The sequence below is a fragment of the Nycticebus coucang genome, chromosome 3 (genome assembly GCF_027406575.1).
Source record: "Nycticebus coucang isolate mNycCou1 chromosome 3, mNycCou1.pri, whole genome shotgun sequence".
In the NCBI taxonomy this organism is placed as follows: domain Eukaryota; kingdom Metazoa; phylum Chordata; class Mammalia; order Primates; family Lorisidae; genus Nycticebus; species Nycticebus coucang.
Window position 1 is genome coordinate 120,900,347 of NC_069782.1, and position 11,958 is coordinate 120,912,304.

At 34.1% G+C, this 11,958-nt stretch overlaps 1 protein-coding gene across 1 annotated transcript in view; it reads left to right on the top strand.

Annotated features, from left to right (window-relative positions):
- The window catches only part of HECTD2 (HECT domain E3 ubiquitin protein ligase 2), a 98,749-nt gene extending 87,977 nt beyond the window's left edge, over positions 1-10,772 (top strand). Inside the window, exons 19-21 of the mRNA XM_053585821.1 lie at positions 1,388-1,503; positions 2,054-2,197; positions 8,305-10,772. Of these exons, the coding sequence (XP_053441796.1) occupies positions 1,388-1,503; positions 2,054-2,197; positions 8,305-8,425 (381 nt within the window). The 3' untranslated portion in view covers positions 8,426-10,772. The remainder of the gene's footprint in view (positions 1-1,387; positions 1,504-2,053; positions 2,198-8,304) is intronic.
- The last annotated feature ends 1,186 nt before the right edge of the window (positions 10,773-11,958 follow it).

An 11,958-nucleotide genomic window follows, 5' to 3' on the forward strand; every position in this document is an offset into this window, starting at 1 on the left:
AAGAATGAGGATGTACCTTCATGCTACAAAAAAAGTGTAAAAGTGAATGTCAAAAAAAAAAAAACTGCCGAAGTTAGTACTTTTGAAAATCAAACATTTCAGACTTAATAGCCTAATATAATGGTGATCAAAAATTTTAAAATATTTTAGTAGATAAGGTTTTAAAATAGAAAATATTTTTTGCTTTTTAAAAACTAAGCTAGAAATAAAAATAGTTCTTTTATTTCAGCCTTAATTTTCTAGAATTCACTGGGAGGAAAAAAAAACAATTTTATTTTTCTCTCCCCTTCTACTATGCCTTTTAGAGCTTTAAAAATTTGCCCCAGGTAGAATGGATAAAGAGATCAATGAACTCACGCTAGGGAACAAGACATCAAAAAACAGGGTCTATGTGTAGCTTCTGGGCAAAAACCACAACTTCTTACTGATTAAGGAGCACACATGTATTTGTAACTGCTTCCTGCTACTTCAAAAGCCCCTCAACAGTCCCCAGTTGCATCGTACCCATAAGAAGCAGTTTATCTTCAGAGAGCCATGGTGGACTTGGGTTGGAGTGACTTGTCTCAACCATGTTAATATGGGTCAGCTGCTATTTAGAATACCATGTTGGGAATATCATGTGGTTGCCTTTATCCCAGCTACCCAGGGCCTACTCCATCGTGCCCTTATATATCCCCTTAGTTTTATTATGAGGGATTGTAATAAGGTCTTTCATTTGAATTATTTTTCATGGGAGAAAGAAATGGACTATAGAGGTTACTTTAGGGCAGGAGTAAGTACTTACAGTCTTCCCAGCTTTAGAGTAACGTTTGTAATTTGTTTTTGAAAGCACTTTTGAAAAAGAAGCATTTCATTGAGCTCTAAGTTTTGTCTATGACGCACTGGTAGTTATGTGGGTGGAGAGATGGAAAATAAGAATCAAATGGCATAGCATGGTCTATGTTTTTAAGAGCTATAATCTATTTCAGTAGAAAGCTAACACACTCAAAAAGTTAAAAAACAAGTAAGAGATACAAACAGATTGTGCCCAAGTACCCAACCTCTACAGTGCACACCTGAGGTGTGCAGGCAGATCAGTAGATCCTGGAACTTCACACTGGGTTTTAGGGAAGACTCATTTGCATCTGTGTTAAGTCATTTGCTTGTTTTTCTGGCAAATTACTCACTACTGTTTTACAAGTTTTATAAACCTTCAGAAGCAAAACTGTCTTATTACTTCAGTAGGAAAAATGTAAGGAGAGAAGATTTTTTCTTCATCAAGAATTGTTTGATTTTCTATAAGAAAAGTCATGATTTTTATGATTTGATTCAGTGAAAATAGTTCCATTTCCTTGTAAAACCACCATTTTAAAAATTATTATTCTTGATAAAAAAATATTACTGGCAGCTGCTTTGTCCAGAAGAGGTTGAAATTCTGGTCTGTGGAAGTCCTGAACTGGATATGCATGCTCTGCAAAGAAGTACTCAGTATGACGGCTATGCAAAAACAGACTTAACTATCAGGTGAGCTCTCTATACTTCTGGTAGTGGGTTTGTCAGAAAGGAGCAAAAGAAAATGTGGTTCTTTTATTTGTATAACTGAAAATCTTTGAATTAAGTAAGTTATCTGAAATATTAGAGAGTCCCATACTATCTTATTTTATCTCTAGAAAGTAGTATGAGGATATTAAATATGAAATCATTTAGAAATCCCCTTGGGAGAAAATTATATAAATAAGTTTCTATAAGATTTTACTTAAAAAAATGACTTCAGTTCTAGAATTTCAGGGATATTGTATTTATAAGTAGCATTTTAATAACACTGTTGGAAGATAAGACTTGTAAACTCTATAGAAGAAAAATAACTTCCATACCTAAATAATTTTATAAACCTATTATTTTATAATAATGTTGGTCAAAATTCTAAAAGAGTACATCATTTCTTAATTTTATATTAAGGATATGATCTATGTTTAAGAAAGTTTTCTTCCTTAGAGTTTCCTTTATGTTACTTTATTATCCCCTAGGATTTTTGTCCAGGCATTTTATGTAAATTTCTCTTGGTGTTTTCTAGATACTTTTGGGAAGTTGTGCTTGGATTTCCTCTTGATCTTCAAAAGAAGTTGCTACATTTTACTACAGGAAGTGACAGAGTACCTGTAGGAGGGATGGCTGACTTGAATTTTAAAATCTCAAAAAATGAAACTTCTACTAACTGGTAAATTTCCAGATTATAATTTTATTTTTGATCTATAGATTGTTGCTAATAATAATAATAATACATTTGGAATCAAAAGATTTATTCAATCTGAAATTTTCATAGAAAAACAGTGCCTTTAAATGATAAGAGACTTTAGCTGAAAGTTCTGTTTTTGATACATGTTACATGGTTATTATGAAAGTTTTGAGATACACAAAAATCAAGAAACATAAATTTCATGTGGCAGAAACTAATGAAGCCCTCCCCTTATCAATACTGATAAGCTGTGCAAGTTATAATTTGCACGGGAGAATCAGAAAGGATGCCATTGACTAAGCTTCATGGAAGTGAAATAATGGACCATGAGACAGTCTGTCTCAAACTGTTTGTAGTGACTTACATTAATACTGATAATTTGTTTCCATCAGCTTTTTACTTTGCTACGTCTACTAAGTGCTTTATAATCTCTTTTAAAACCTAGCCTATTTTTGAGTATTATATTGTCTAACTTTAATTTTACTTAAATTTATTTCTTTATTTTTAGGAAAAATAATAAGTTGAGGTTTCTTCTTCGTTTGTGAGTTTTTTATTAAGTGCCTAGTATTATTAGTCTTTTTTGTTTTTTGAGTATTTTTTTTCCAAATTATCCTTTTTGTTTTTAATCTGAAGTGATGGTGATGATGGATTTAAGTTATTTTCTGGTAATCTCAATGAATTAATGTCGATGTGCATACTCCTTTTCCCAAATACCTGGTAATTTGTAAAGCTAATTTCAGTAGACACAACTTTGATAACAATTATTCTTTTCTCCTGCCCTATATATTGAACATTTCCTGAGTCCTGTAAGTTCTTCCTTTGATTTTAGAGCTAGAATCTGTTCTTTGCTTTCCCACTGCCAGCTACCACCCTGAAAAAGTTACTTTTTACCTCATTTCTAGCTCATTTAAATAGCCTCCTTACTGGTCCATCTGCTTAGATTCTTCCCTTTCTGATTATTTTGTCCTGTTAAATTCATTTTCCTTAGCACTTTTTAAATCATGATATTTTGATCATGCCACCACCCAGTTTAAGTTCTAGAATCTAGAGCCTATGATCCCAGCACCTTGGGAGGCTGAGGTGGGCAGATTGCCTGAGCTCATGAGTTCAAGACCACCCTGACCTGGAGCAAGACCACATCTCTAAAATAAATAACCAGGTGTTGTGGTGGGCACCTATAGTCCCAGCTACTCGGGAGGCTGAGGCAAGAGAATCATTTGAGCCCAAGAGTTAGAGGTTGCTATGAGCTATGATGCCAGGGCACTGTACCAACGGTGACAAAATGAGACTCTGTCTCAAAAACAAAAAAAAATTAGAATCTATGAAAAAAGCTCTAGCCTTCTCCCTAGAGACACTACCTACCAATTTTCATTTCTTCCTATGCTTTAGTCATGCAGCTGTTTCGCTATTCCCTTAAACATGTTTTGTGCCTTTCTTCCTCCATAAGTTGAAATTGTTCCCTTTACATGTGACATGTGCCTGTTACCGGTTCCAAAGACCCAGTTTATTGTTGACTTTTTCTATAAAGTCAAAAATCATCATGCCTATAGTGAGTTCCTCAAATATCTTATAAAAGTGATGTGCTACTTACATTGCATTTTATATCTTAGTCATTTTGTTCTTTAAGGCAAAGGTTATGCCTTATATATCTCTGTACTCTCCGTGTACCCACATAGTAAATGCCCCCTGTTTCTTGAATGAATATTTAAGTTAATATTGAGTTCATATTTAAAACACAAAACAAGTATTTATGTACACATAAACTGAAGAAATTTCTGAACAGAATTTATAAGGAAAGACCAAAAGTGAAAAAAAAAATTCAAGAGAAGCATTTTGAGATTACAAATGTTTGCTTAACAGAAATTAATTTTTCAGAATATTTTTATTAAAAATATTGCCAAAATTCAAAAAGGATAATCTGAGCAATCTATTTTAATACACAAGTGCCATCACTAATGAATATAAATGCAAAAATATTCAACAAGATCCTAACAAACAGAATCCAGCAACATATCAAACAAATTATACATCATGACCAAGTCGATTTTATCCCAGGATCTCAATGCTGGTTCAATATCCGTAAATCTATAAATATAATTCAGCACATAAATAAATTTAAAAAAGACCATATGATTCTCTCAGTTGATGCAGAAAAAGTGTTTGACAATATCCAGCATCCCTTCATGATCAGAACACTTAAGAAAATTGGTATAGAAGGGACATTTCTTAAACTTATAGAGGCCATCTACAGCAAACCCACAGCCAATATCATATTGAATGGAGTTAAATTGAAATCGTTTTCACTCAGATCAGGAACCAGGCAAGGTTGCCCATTGTCGCCACTGCTCTGTAACATTGTAATGGAAGTTTTAGCCATCGCAATTAGGGAAGAAAAGGCGATCAAGGGTATCTATATAGGGTCAGAAGTGATCAAACTTTCACTCTTCGCAGATGATATGATTGTATATCTGGAAAACACCAGGGATTCTACTACAAAACTCTTAGAAGTGATCAAGGAATACAGCAGCGTCTCAGGTTACAAAATCAACATTCATAAATCGGTAGCCTTTATATATACCAACAATAGTCAAGCTGAAAGAACAGTTAAGGACTCTATTCCATTCACAGTAGTGCCAAAGAAGATGAAATATTTGGGAGTTTATCTAACAAAGGACGTGAAAGATCTCTATAAAGAGAACTATGAAACTAAAAAAAGAAATAACTAAAAATGTTAACAAATGGAAAAACATACCATGCTCATGGCTGGGAAGAATCAACATTGTTAAAATGTCCATACTACCCAAAGCAATATACAATTTTAATGCAATCCCTATTAAAGCTCCACTGTCATACTTTAAAGATCTTGAAAAAATAATATTTCATTTTATATGGAATCAGAAAAAATCTCAAATAACCAAGACATTACTCAGAAATAAAAACAAAGGAATCACGCTACCAGACCTCAGACTATACTATAAATCGATAGTGATCAAAACAGCATGGTACTGGCACAAAAACAGAGAGGTAGATGTACGGAACAGAATAGAGAACCAAGAGATGAATCCAGCTACTTACCGTTATTTGATCTTTGACAAGCCAATTAAAAACATTCAGTGGGGAAAAGATTCCCTATTTAACAAATGGTGCTGGATGAACTGGCTGGCGACCTGTAGAAGACTGAAACTGGACCCACACTTTTCACCATTAACTAAGATAGACTCTCACTGGATTAAAGATTTAAACTCAAGACATGAAACTATAAAAATACTAGAAGAAAGTGCAGGAAAAACTCGAAGAAATCGGTCTGGGTGAGTATTTTATGAGGAGGACCCCCCGGGCAATTGAAGCAGCTTCAATAATACACTGCTGGGACCTGATCAAACTAAAAAGCTTCTGCACAGCCAAGAACACAGTAAGTAAAGCAAGCAGACAGCCCTGAGAATGGGAGAAGATATTTGCAGGTTATGTCTCCAACAAAAGTTTAATAACCAGAATCCACAGAGAACTCAAACATATAAGCAAGAAAAGAACAAGCGATCCCATCGCAGGCTGGGCAAGGGACTTGAAGAGAAATTTCTCTGAAGAAGACAGGCACATAGCCTACAGACATATGAAAAAATGCTCATCATCTTTAATCATCAGAGAAATGCAAATCAAAACTACTTTTGAGATATCATCTAACTTCAGTAAGATTAGCCCACATCATAAAATCCCAAGACCAGAGATGTTGGCGTGGATGTGGAGAAAAGGGAATACTTCTACTAAGTGTTTATCTAACAAATTAATACATTCCTTTTGGAAAGATGTTTGGAGAAGACTTAGAGATCTAAAAATAGACCTGCCATTAGATCCTACAGTTCCTCTACTAGGTATATACCCAGAGGACCAAAAATCACATCATAACAAAGATATTTGTACCAGAATGTTTATTGCAGCCCAATTCATAATTGCTAAGTTATGGAAAAAGCCCAAGTGCCCATCGATCCATGATTAGATTAATAAATTGTGGTATATGTACACCGTGGAATGTTATGCAGCCTTAAAGAAAGATGGAGACTACCTCTTTCATGTTTACATATGAATATGTTCCAACATATTCTTAGTAAAGTATTTCAAGAATGGAAGAAAAAGTATCCAATGTACTCAGCCGTACTATGAAACTAATTTATGGCTTTCATATGAAAGCTATAACCCAGTTATAACCTTAGAATATGGGGAAGGGGTGAACGGAGGGTAATTGGTGGAATTACACCTACAGTGCATCTTACAAGGGTACATGTGAAACTTAGTAAATGTAGAATATAAATGTCTTAACACAAGAACTAAGAAAATGCCAGCAAGGCTATGTTAACCAGTGTGATGAAAATGTGTCAAATGGTCTATAAAACCAGTGTATGGTGCCCCATGATCTCATTAATGTACACAGCTGTGATTTAATAAAAAATAAATAAATAAATAAAATACTAAAGTGCCATTACATGTAAACCTTTTCAATACTTTTTATTGTTTCAAGGATTATTTTGTGAGTTGACATGGCTTGGTAATGAATCTAGAGCAACTCTAGGACTCCCAGTGGGAACCTCACATATGTTAAATATAGCCAACAATCAAAGATACGTGACATTTTAATCTGATGCAGTAATGGTGAACCTCAAAAGACAAGGACAACAGCTGAAAAAGGAGTTTCCATGCCTCTAATAAGGCCCACCATTGACAATCCACTAGACTTTTAATAGGTAAAAATACTAAATCTTTACATATTAACAACACTGGTTTTGAAGTCAGACTGATCCGGGTTTGAATTTTGGGTCTACATCTTACCAGCTCTATCGCTTTGAATAGATTACTTAACCTGTAACCTGTATATTGCCATGTCTATTTTTCCTCAACAGTAAAATAAGAACAGTAACCACTTTTAGGTTGTTTTGAGGCTTAGAGGAAACTACATGTAAAAGCACTTAGCACAGTGCTTCTCATAGCCCTAGCACTCAGTCAGTGCTGATTCTAATAATTTTGCGTCTTTTTTTTTTTTTTGAGACAAAGTCTCACTTTGTCACCCTTGGTAGAGTGTCATGGCATCACAGCTCACAGCAACCTCCAACTCTTGGGCTCAAGCAACTCTCTTGCCTCAGCCTCCCAGCTAGCTGGGACTATAGGCTGTATTTTTAGAGAAGAGGTTTCGGTCTAGCTCAGGCTGGTCTGGAACTCCTGAGCTCAGGCAATCCACCCAACCTGGCCTCCCAGAGTAATTTTACATCTTTTAATACAAGGGGGCTTTCAAAATTTAGTTTCTAATCATACAGACTTCTTTTAAAATGTTCTGTTTTTCTCCAGTGTATTCCCTATTTTTATTTATTGACTTCTCTGACAGCTATTCTGATGCTGTTGAGTTTATAAAGAATGGAGGAAAGGGTATCTGGAGAAATCCTGAATGCAGACAACAGTGTCATCAGGTAGCGGGTTGGAGGAGTTGAAGAAAAGATTCAGAGGATAAGTCTTACCTATGCATCAAGGGCAGTAACATTAAAATTAAAAGTGTGGACATCTAGTTGCTCCAAAAATGCTCTTTTTATTATTTTTTGACATTAAAGACTAGAATGTAAGAACATTATATTATCTACCGCTCAGCTAGGTGTTTTGTGTAGACAGCTCTTTTTAATCTTTTAAACAGTCTGGTTAGATGTTTTACCCTATCGTATTGCTGGGGGAGACTTAGATTTGGAGATATTAGGCAATCAAACAAGATCCTACAGCTTTGTAAGTAGGGGAAGCAGTATTCAAATTCAGGTCTATCTGACTCAAAAAAAAAAATGCTTTTCAAATAAATATGTCATGAGAGCAGAGACAGTGACAGTCTTATCTATAAACATAGCCTCAGTGTCTAGAATGGGGCCTGTTACTTTGTTAGGTGGTCAATAAATATTCCTTCAGCGAAGGAGTGGATGAGTCATCTCTTAGCATAGTAAAATAGATTTGAACACATGTGTTTTGGTATTATTTTAAAGTTGCTTGGCAATCATTTTGTGTGTGCTCTAAAACTTAGTGTATGTATGTATATATATGTTTGTTTGTTTTTTCTTTTTACTTAGGTTACCTGTGGCCCATACCTGCTTCAATCAACTTTGCCTTCCCCCTTACAAGAGCAAAAAAGACCTGAAACAGAAATTGATCATTGGAATTTCAAATTCAGAAGGTTTTGGACTGGAGTAACCTACAAGACTTGAAACATAATATTTTATATGTAGCATTCACTTCCCTCTTATTGTGCCTTTAATCTTTTCATGTTTCTGTCTCAAAACAGTTTCACAAAGCTCAATAACTTTAAAATACTGCATTTTAAAAAAATTAAATATGAAATATGTTCAGCAAAGGCATAATTTTCTAAAAACACAGAAATTGGTTGAGTGAAGAAAGGACTACATGGCAGAGACAGGTATGGGTCCAGTCTCTCTTTTTTATAGCACTTTATCATTCTCCATAAGTAGTTTGTAACAAGTATTCCACTGGGAAAACAAAGCGCCGTGAAGAATGCATTTATGACATAGGTGACCCCAGTGGCAGGTTGTGAGCTGCTAGCACACGGTAGCAAAGCAAATAGCTACATTATCTTTAATGTAAGGCGTGTAGCCATATTTTCATATAGAGGTAAACAGCAGTATAATTGCAAATGCAGTTTACAGGGTTTTTTGATATATACTGGATTTGGTCCTATAAGATTCTTTTCAACTGTTGCTGAAAAGCATGTAAATAAAATAAAAGCCTGAGAATAATGGGATTTTGATAGTGCCATTTATTGCTAAAGATTTATTTTTACAAAGTAAATTCAGGGTTTTAGATGTGTATACAGCTTTTACAAATCAATAAAGATGATTGTACAGGAGTATTTTCAGACTAATTGGGTTCGAGGTTATATTCTTTTAAGTATTGTTAGTCTGCATGCACATTGACAGTAAACTAGTTACTTGAATACCTTGTAATATTTGTATAATGATCATTTCTTCTTAAGGGTCAAAGATACTAGAAAAAATATCAAATTTAACTAATCATTGATGCATTATGTCAATTACAAGCACAAAAGAAAAGAACTGCTTTTATATATATTTTGATTGATGTTTAAGAATTACATCTACATTTTTTGATCACTAGTTGTATCAAACACTAATTTTGGGGAAAGATAGGATAAGGTATTTGACAAAAGTGAAAACTAGTAACATTTATGTCAAAACAATATAGCTTGGTTAAAAAAATAAAATCCAATATTTTGGGCAAAATGTTTTTCACTGGATTCTGGGTACAGTAAATTCAAAGTAACCTCTTTTTGGAGTTTCTAATAAAGTAGCATGTAAAAAGAAACTGCATTTTAAGTCAAATAGTAAATGGGCTTTTTAAAAAATTTACAGCAAAAGAAGCAGTTTTATTAGCATGTATAAATATTTCCAAATCAAGACTTCTTTACTATACTTTGACAGCTTTCCTTCAGAAAACTCTGAAGTTATATTTGCAATAATAATGAAACCAGCATTTAGTACCAGCATATATAGTTTATATGTAAATAACACTTCCCAAAATTTTTTCTGAGTTAGGTTCTTTTCTTGTTGCTATGCTTCCTGCACCCAACCAGCAGCATTCTCCAGGGGTGGAGGAACTCATCAGCTTTTTCTCCAACAGTTCTGAAGCCAGCCCACAAGACTTTGAGGAAAAGGAGTTACTTTGTTTACCATTCTCTTTGAGACAGAAGTAACTCTGCGTTTCCATTGGGTTATTATTTCAAGGGTGTTTCTTCTTAAAATCTTGGAAGGCCTCAGAGAGTTAAAGGCATTTTGGTTTGGTTTTGCACTGTTCTTAACACATATGCAAATAAAACTGCTTCTCTCTTACACTGCTTGAACTAGAAAGTAAGCTGTTTAATGTAGGTTACTAATAAGCACAAAAGAATCATGTATTAGAAATCAGATTTAAGTATTTTAAATAAAATATAAACAAAGTATTTGGTAGAGTTGAGTCATGGAAAAATTGTGTTGGCTTGGTCTGCATGTTTAATGATGTGCTTGTATATTGATAGCTATGTCATTTTTAAATAAGTACACAAGCAAGCCAAATTTTTAAATGACAAAGTCCATAAATAACTGGAAAATTTTTGTTGTCTGTTGTTATTAAGTTGAAATTTGTGAACATTTATCACTAAATTACACATTGCCTTTATTTATTTATGCTCTGTATTTAGTTTACAGTGTAACTATACCTCATTTAAAAAATAAAAACTACTGTTAAATTTTGTTAATTTAAACAGCTAGAAAATTCGTGTAGTTACTTTTTATACATACATATATATAATCTGTTAATAAATTCTTGATTTTTGTATCTGCCACAATAAATTAAAGCATTGCATAGTATTTATCACTATTTACAAAATTTCCTGTCCTTTTTAAATCTTTGCTTAATCATATTTTTGTCTATATGATCAGAAGTTTTTAACTGTTCCCCTTTTTGTATAAATCTGTATTGTATTAAGTTAACTTCTGGATGAAATTTTTCAAATATTAAAATTATACAGTCAGTCAGGCTTCAGTTCATTTTTTGAACACTAGGCAATTAATTAAAACCATAGGTTTAAAATATTTTATAAATGCAGACTATTCTTTGCATTATACTGCCTTTTAAATGAGTGTTTAGAAAGATGGCTAACACATAGCTTCAAAAGATGGGATATTAAGTATAACCAACTTCCATGCATATCCAATGTTTGAATGCTCACACAGGTAATCTACTAAGTAAATGTTTAATGCCAGTGGGGTACTCTTAGAAGTGAACTAACTAAAGTGACATTTCATGGGCTGTAGTGAGATGACTTCGGCTCTTAAGTATTCCTCCCCAAATCAATTGTTTGATCTTTCTTCTCTTGTCCAGTTTCCTATGCTTATGGAAGAGAGAGTGATTATGAGAATATTGGAGAGAATGTTATGGGTGATTAATGGAAGAAGATAGGTAGCTGAATGGAAAACAAGACAAGGGTGGGTTTTCACGGGGAGGACATGAGTTCAGTTTACTCAGCTGGCCATATGTCCTCCAGTCCAGTGGTTGGGTTTTAGAGCCAGACTACCTGGGTTTACCATTTCCTAACGGTTTCCTTGGTTAAGTTCCCAGTGCCCAATTTAAAACAAATAGTTTTTAAAATGGAAGTAATAAACCTACTTACATCATAGAATTGTAGGGAAAATTAAGTAAATTATTGTGCAAAACACAGTGTCTGGCATATAGTAGTCAATATAAAGTGATGCAAGACAAATCACGGTGCTAATATAACACCTGACAACCACTGCTTTTGAAATCTACTAGAGCAGCGGTTCTCAACCTGTGGGTTGTGACCCCTTTTTAACATGAAAATACATTGCAGCCTTAGGAAGGTTGAGGACCACTGTTAACAAGAGGGTTTTGGCTCTTGGGCACAGGTTAAAGAAAACTGGGACTACAGGTGCCCACCATGACCCCAGCTAGTTTTTCTATTTTTAGTAGAGACGTTGTCTCATTGCTCAGGCTGGTCTTGAACTCTTAGGCTCAAGGGATCCACCCTCCTTGACCTTCCAGAGTGGTAGGATTACAGGCATGAGCCTCTGCATTCAGCCTGGGCAAGAGTTTTAAGCACTATTTTATAGATGTGTAACAAGATATGTAAGTTTAAATTATAAAGCGAATAGTTCATTTTTAATTAAATATTTTAAATATATAGAGAAATCTCAGATTTT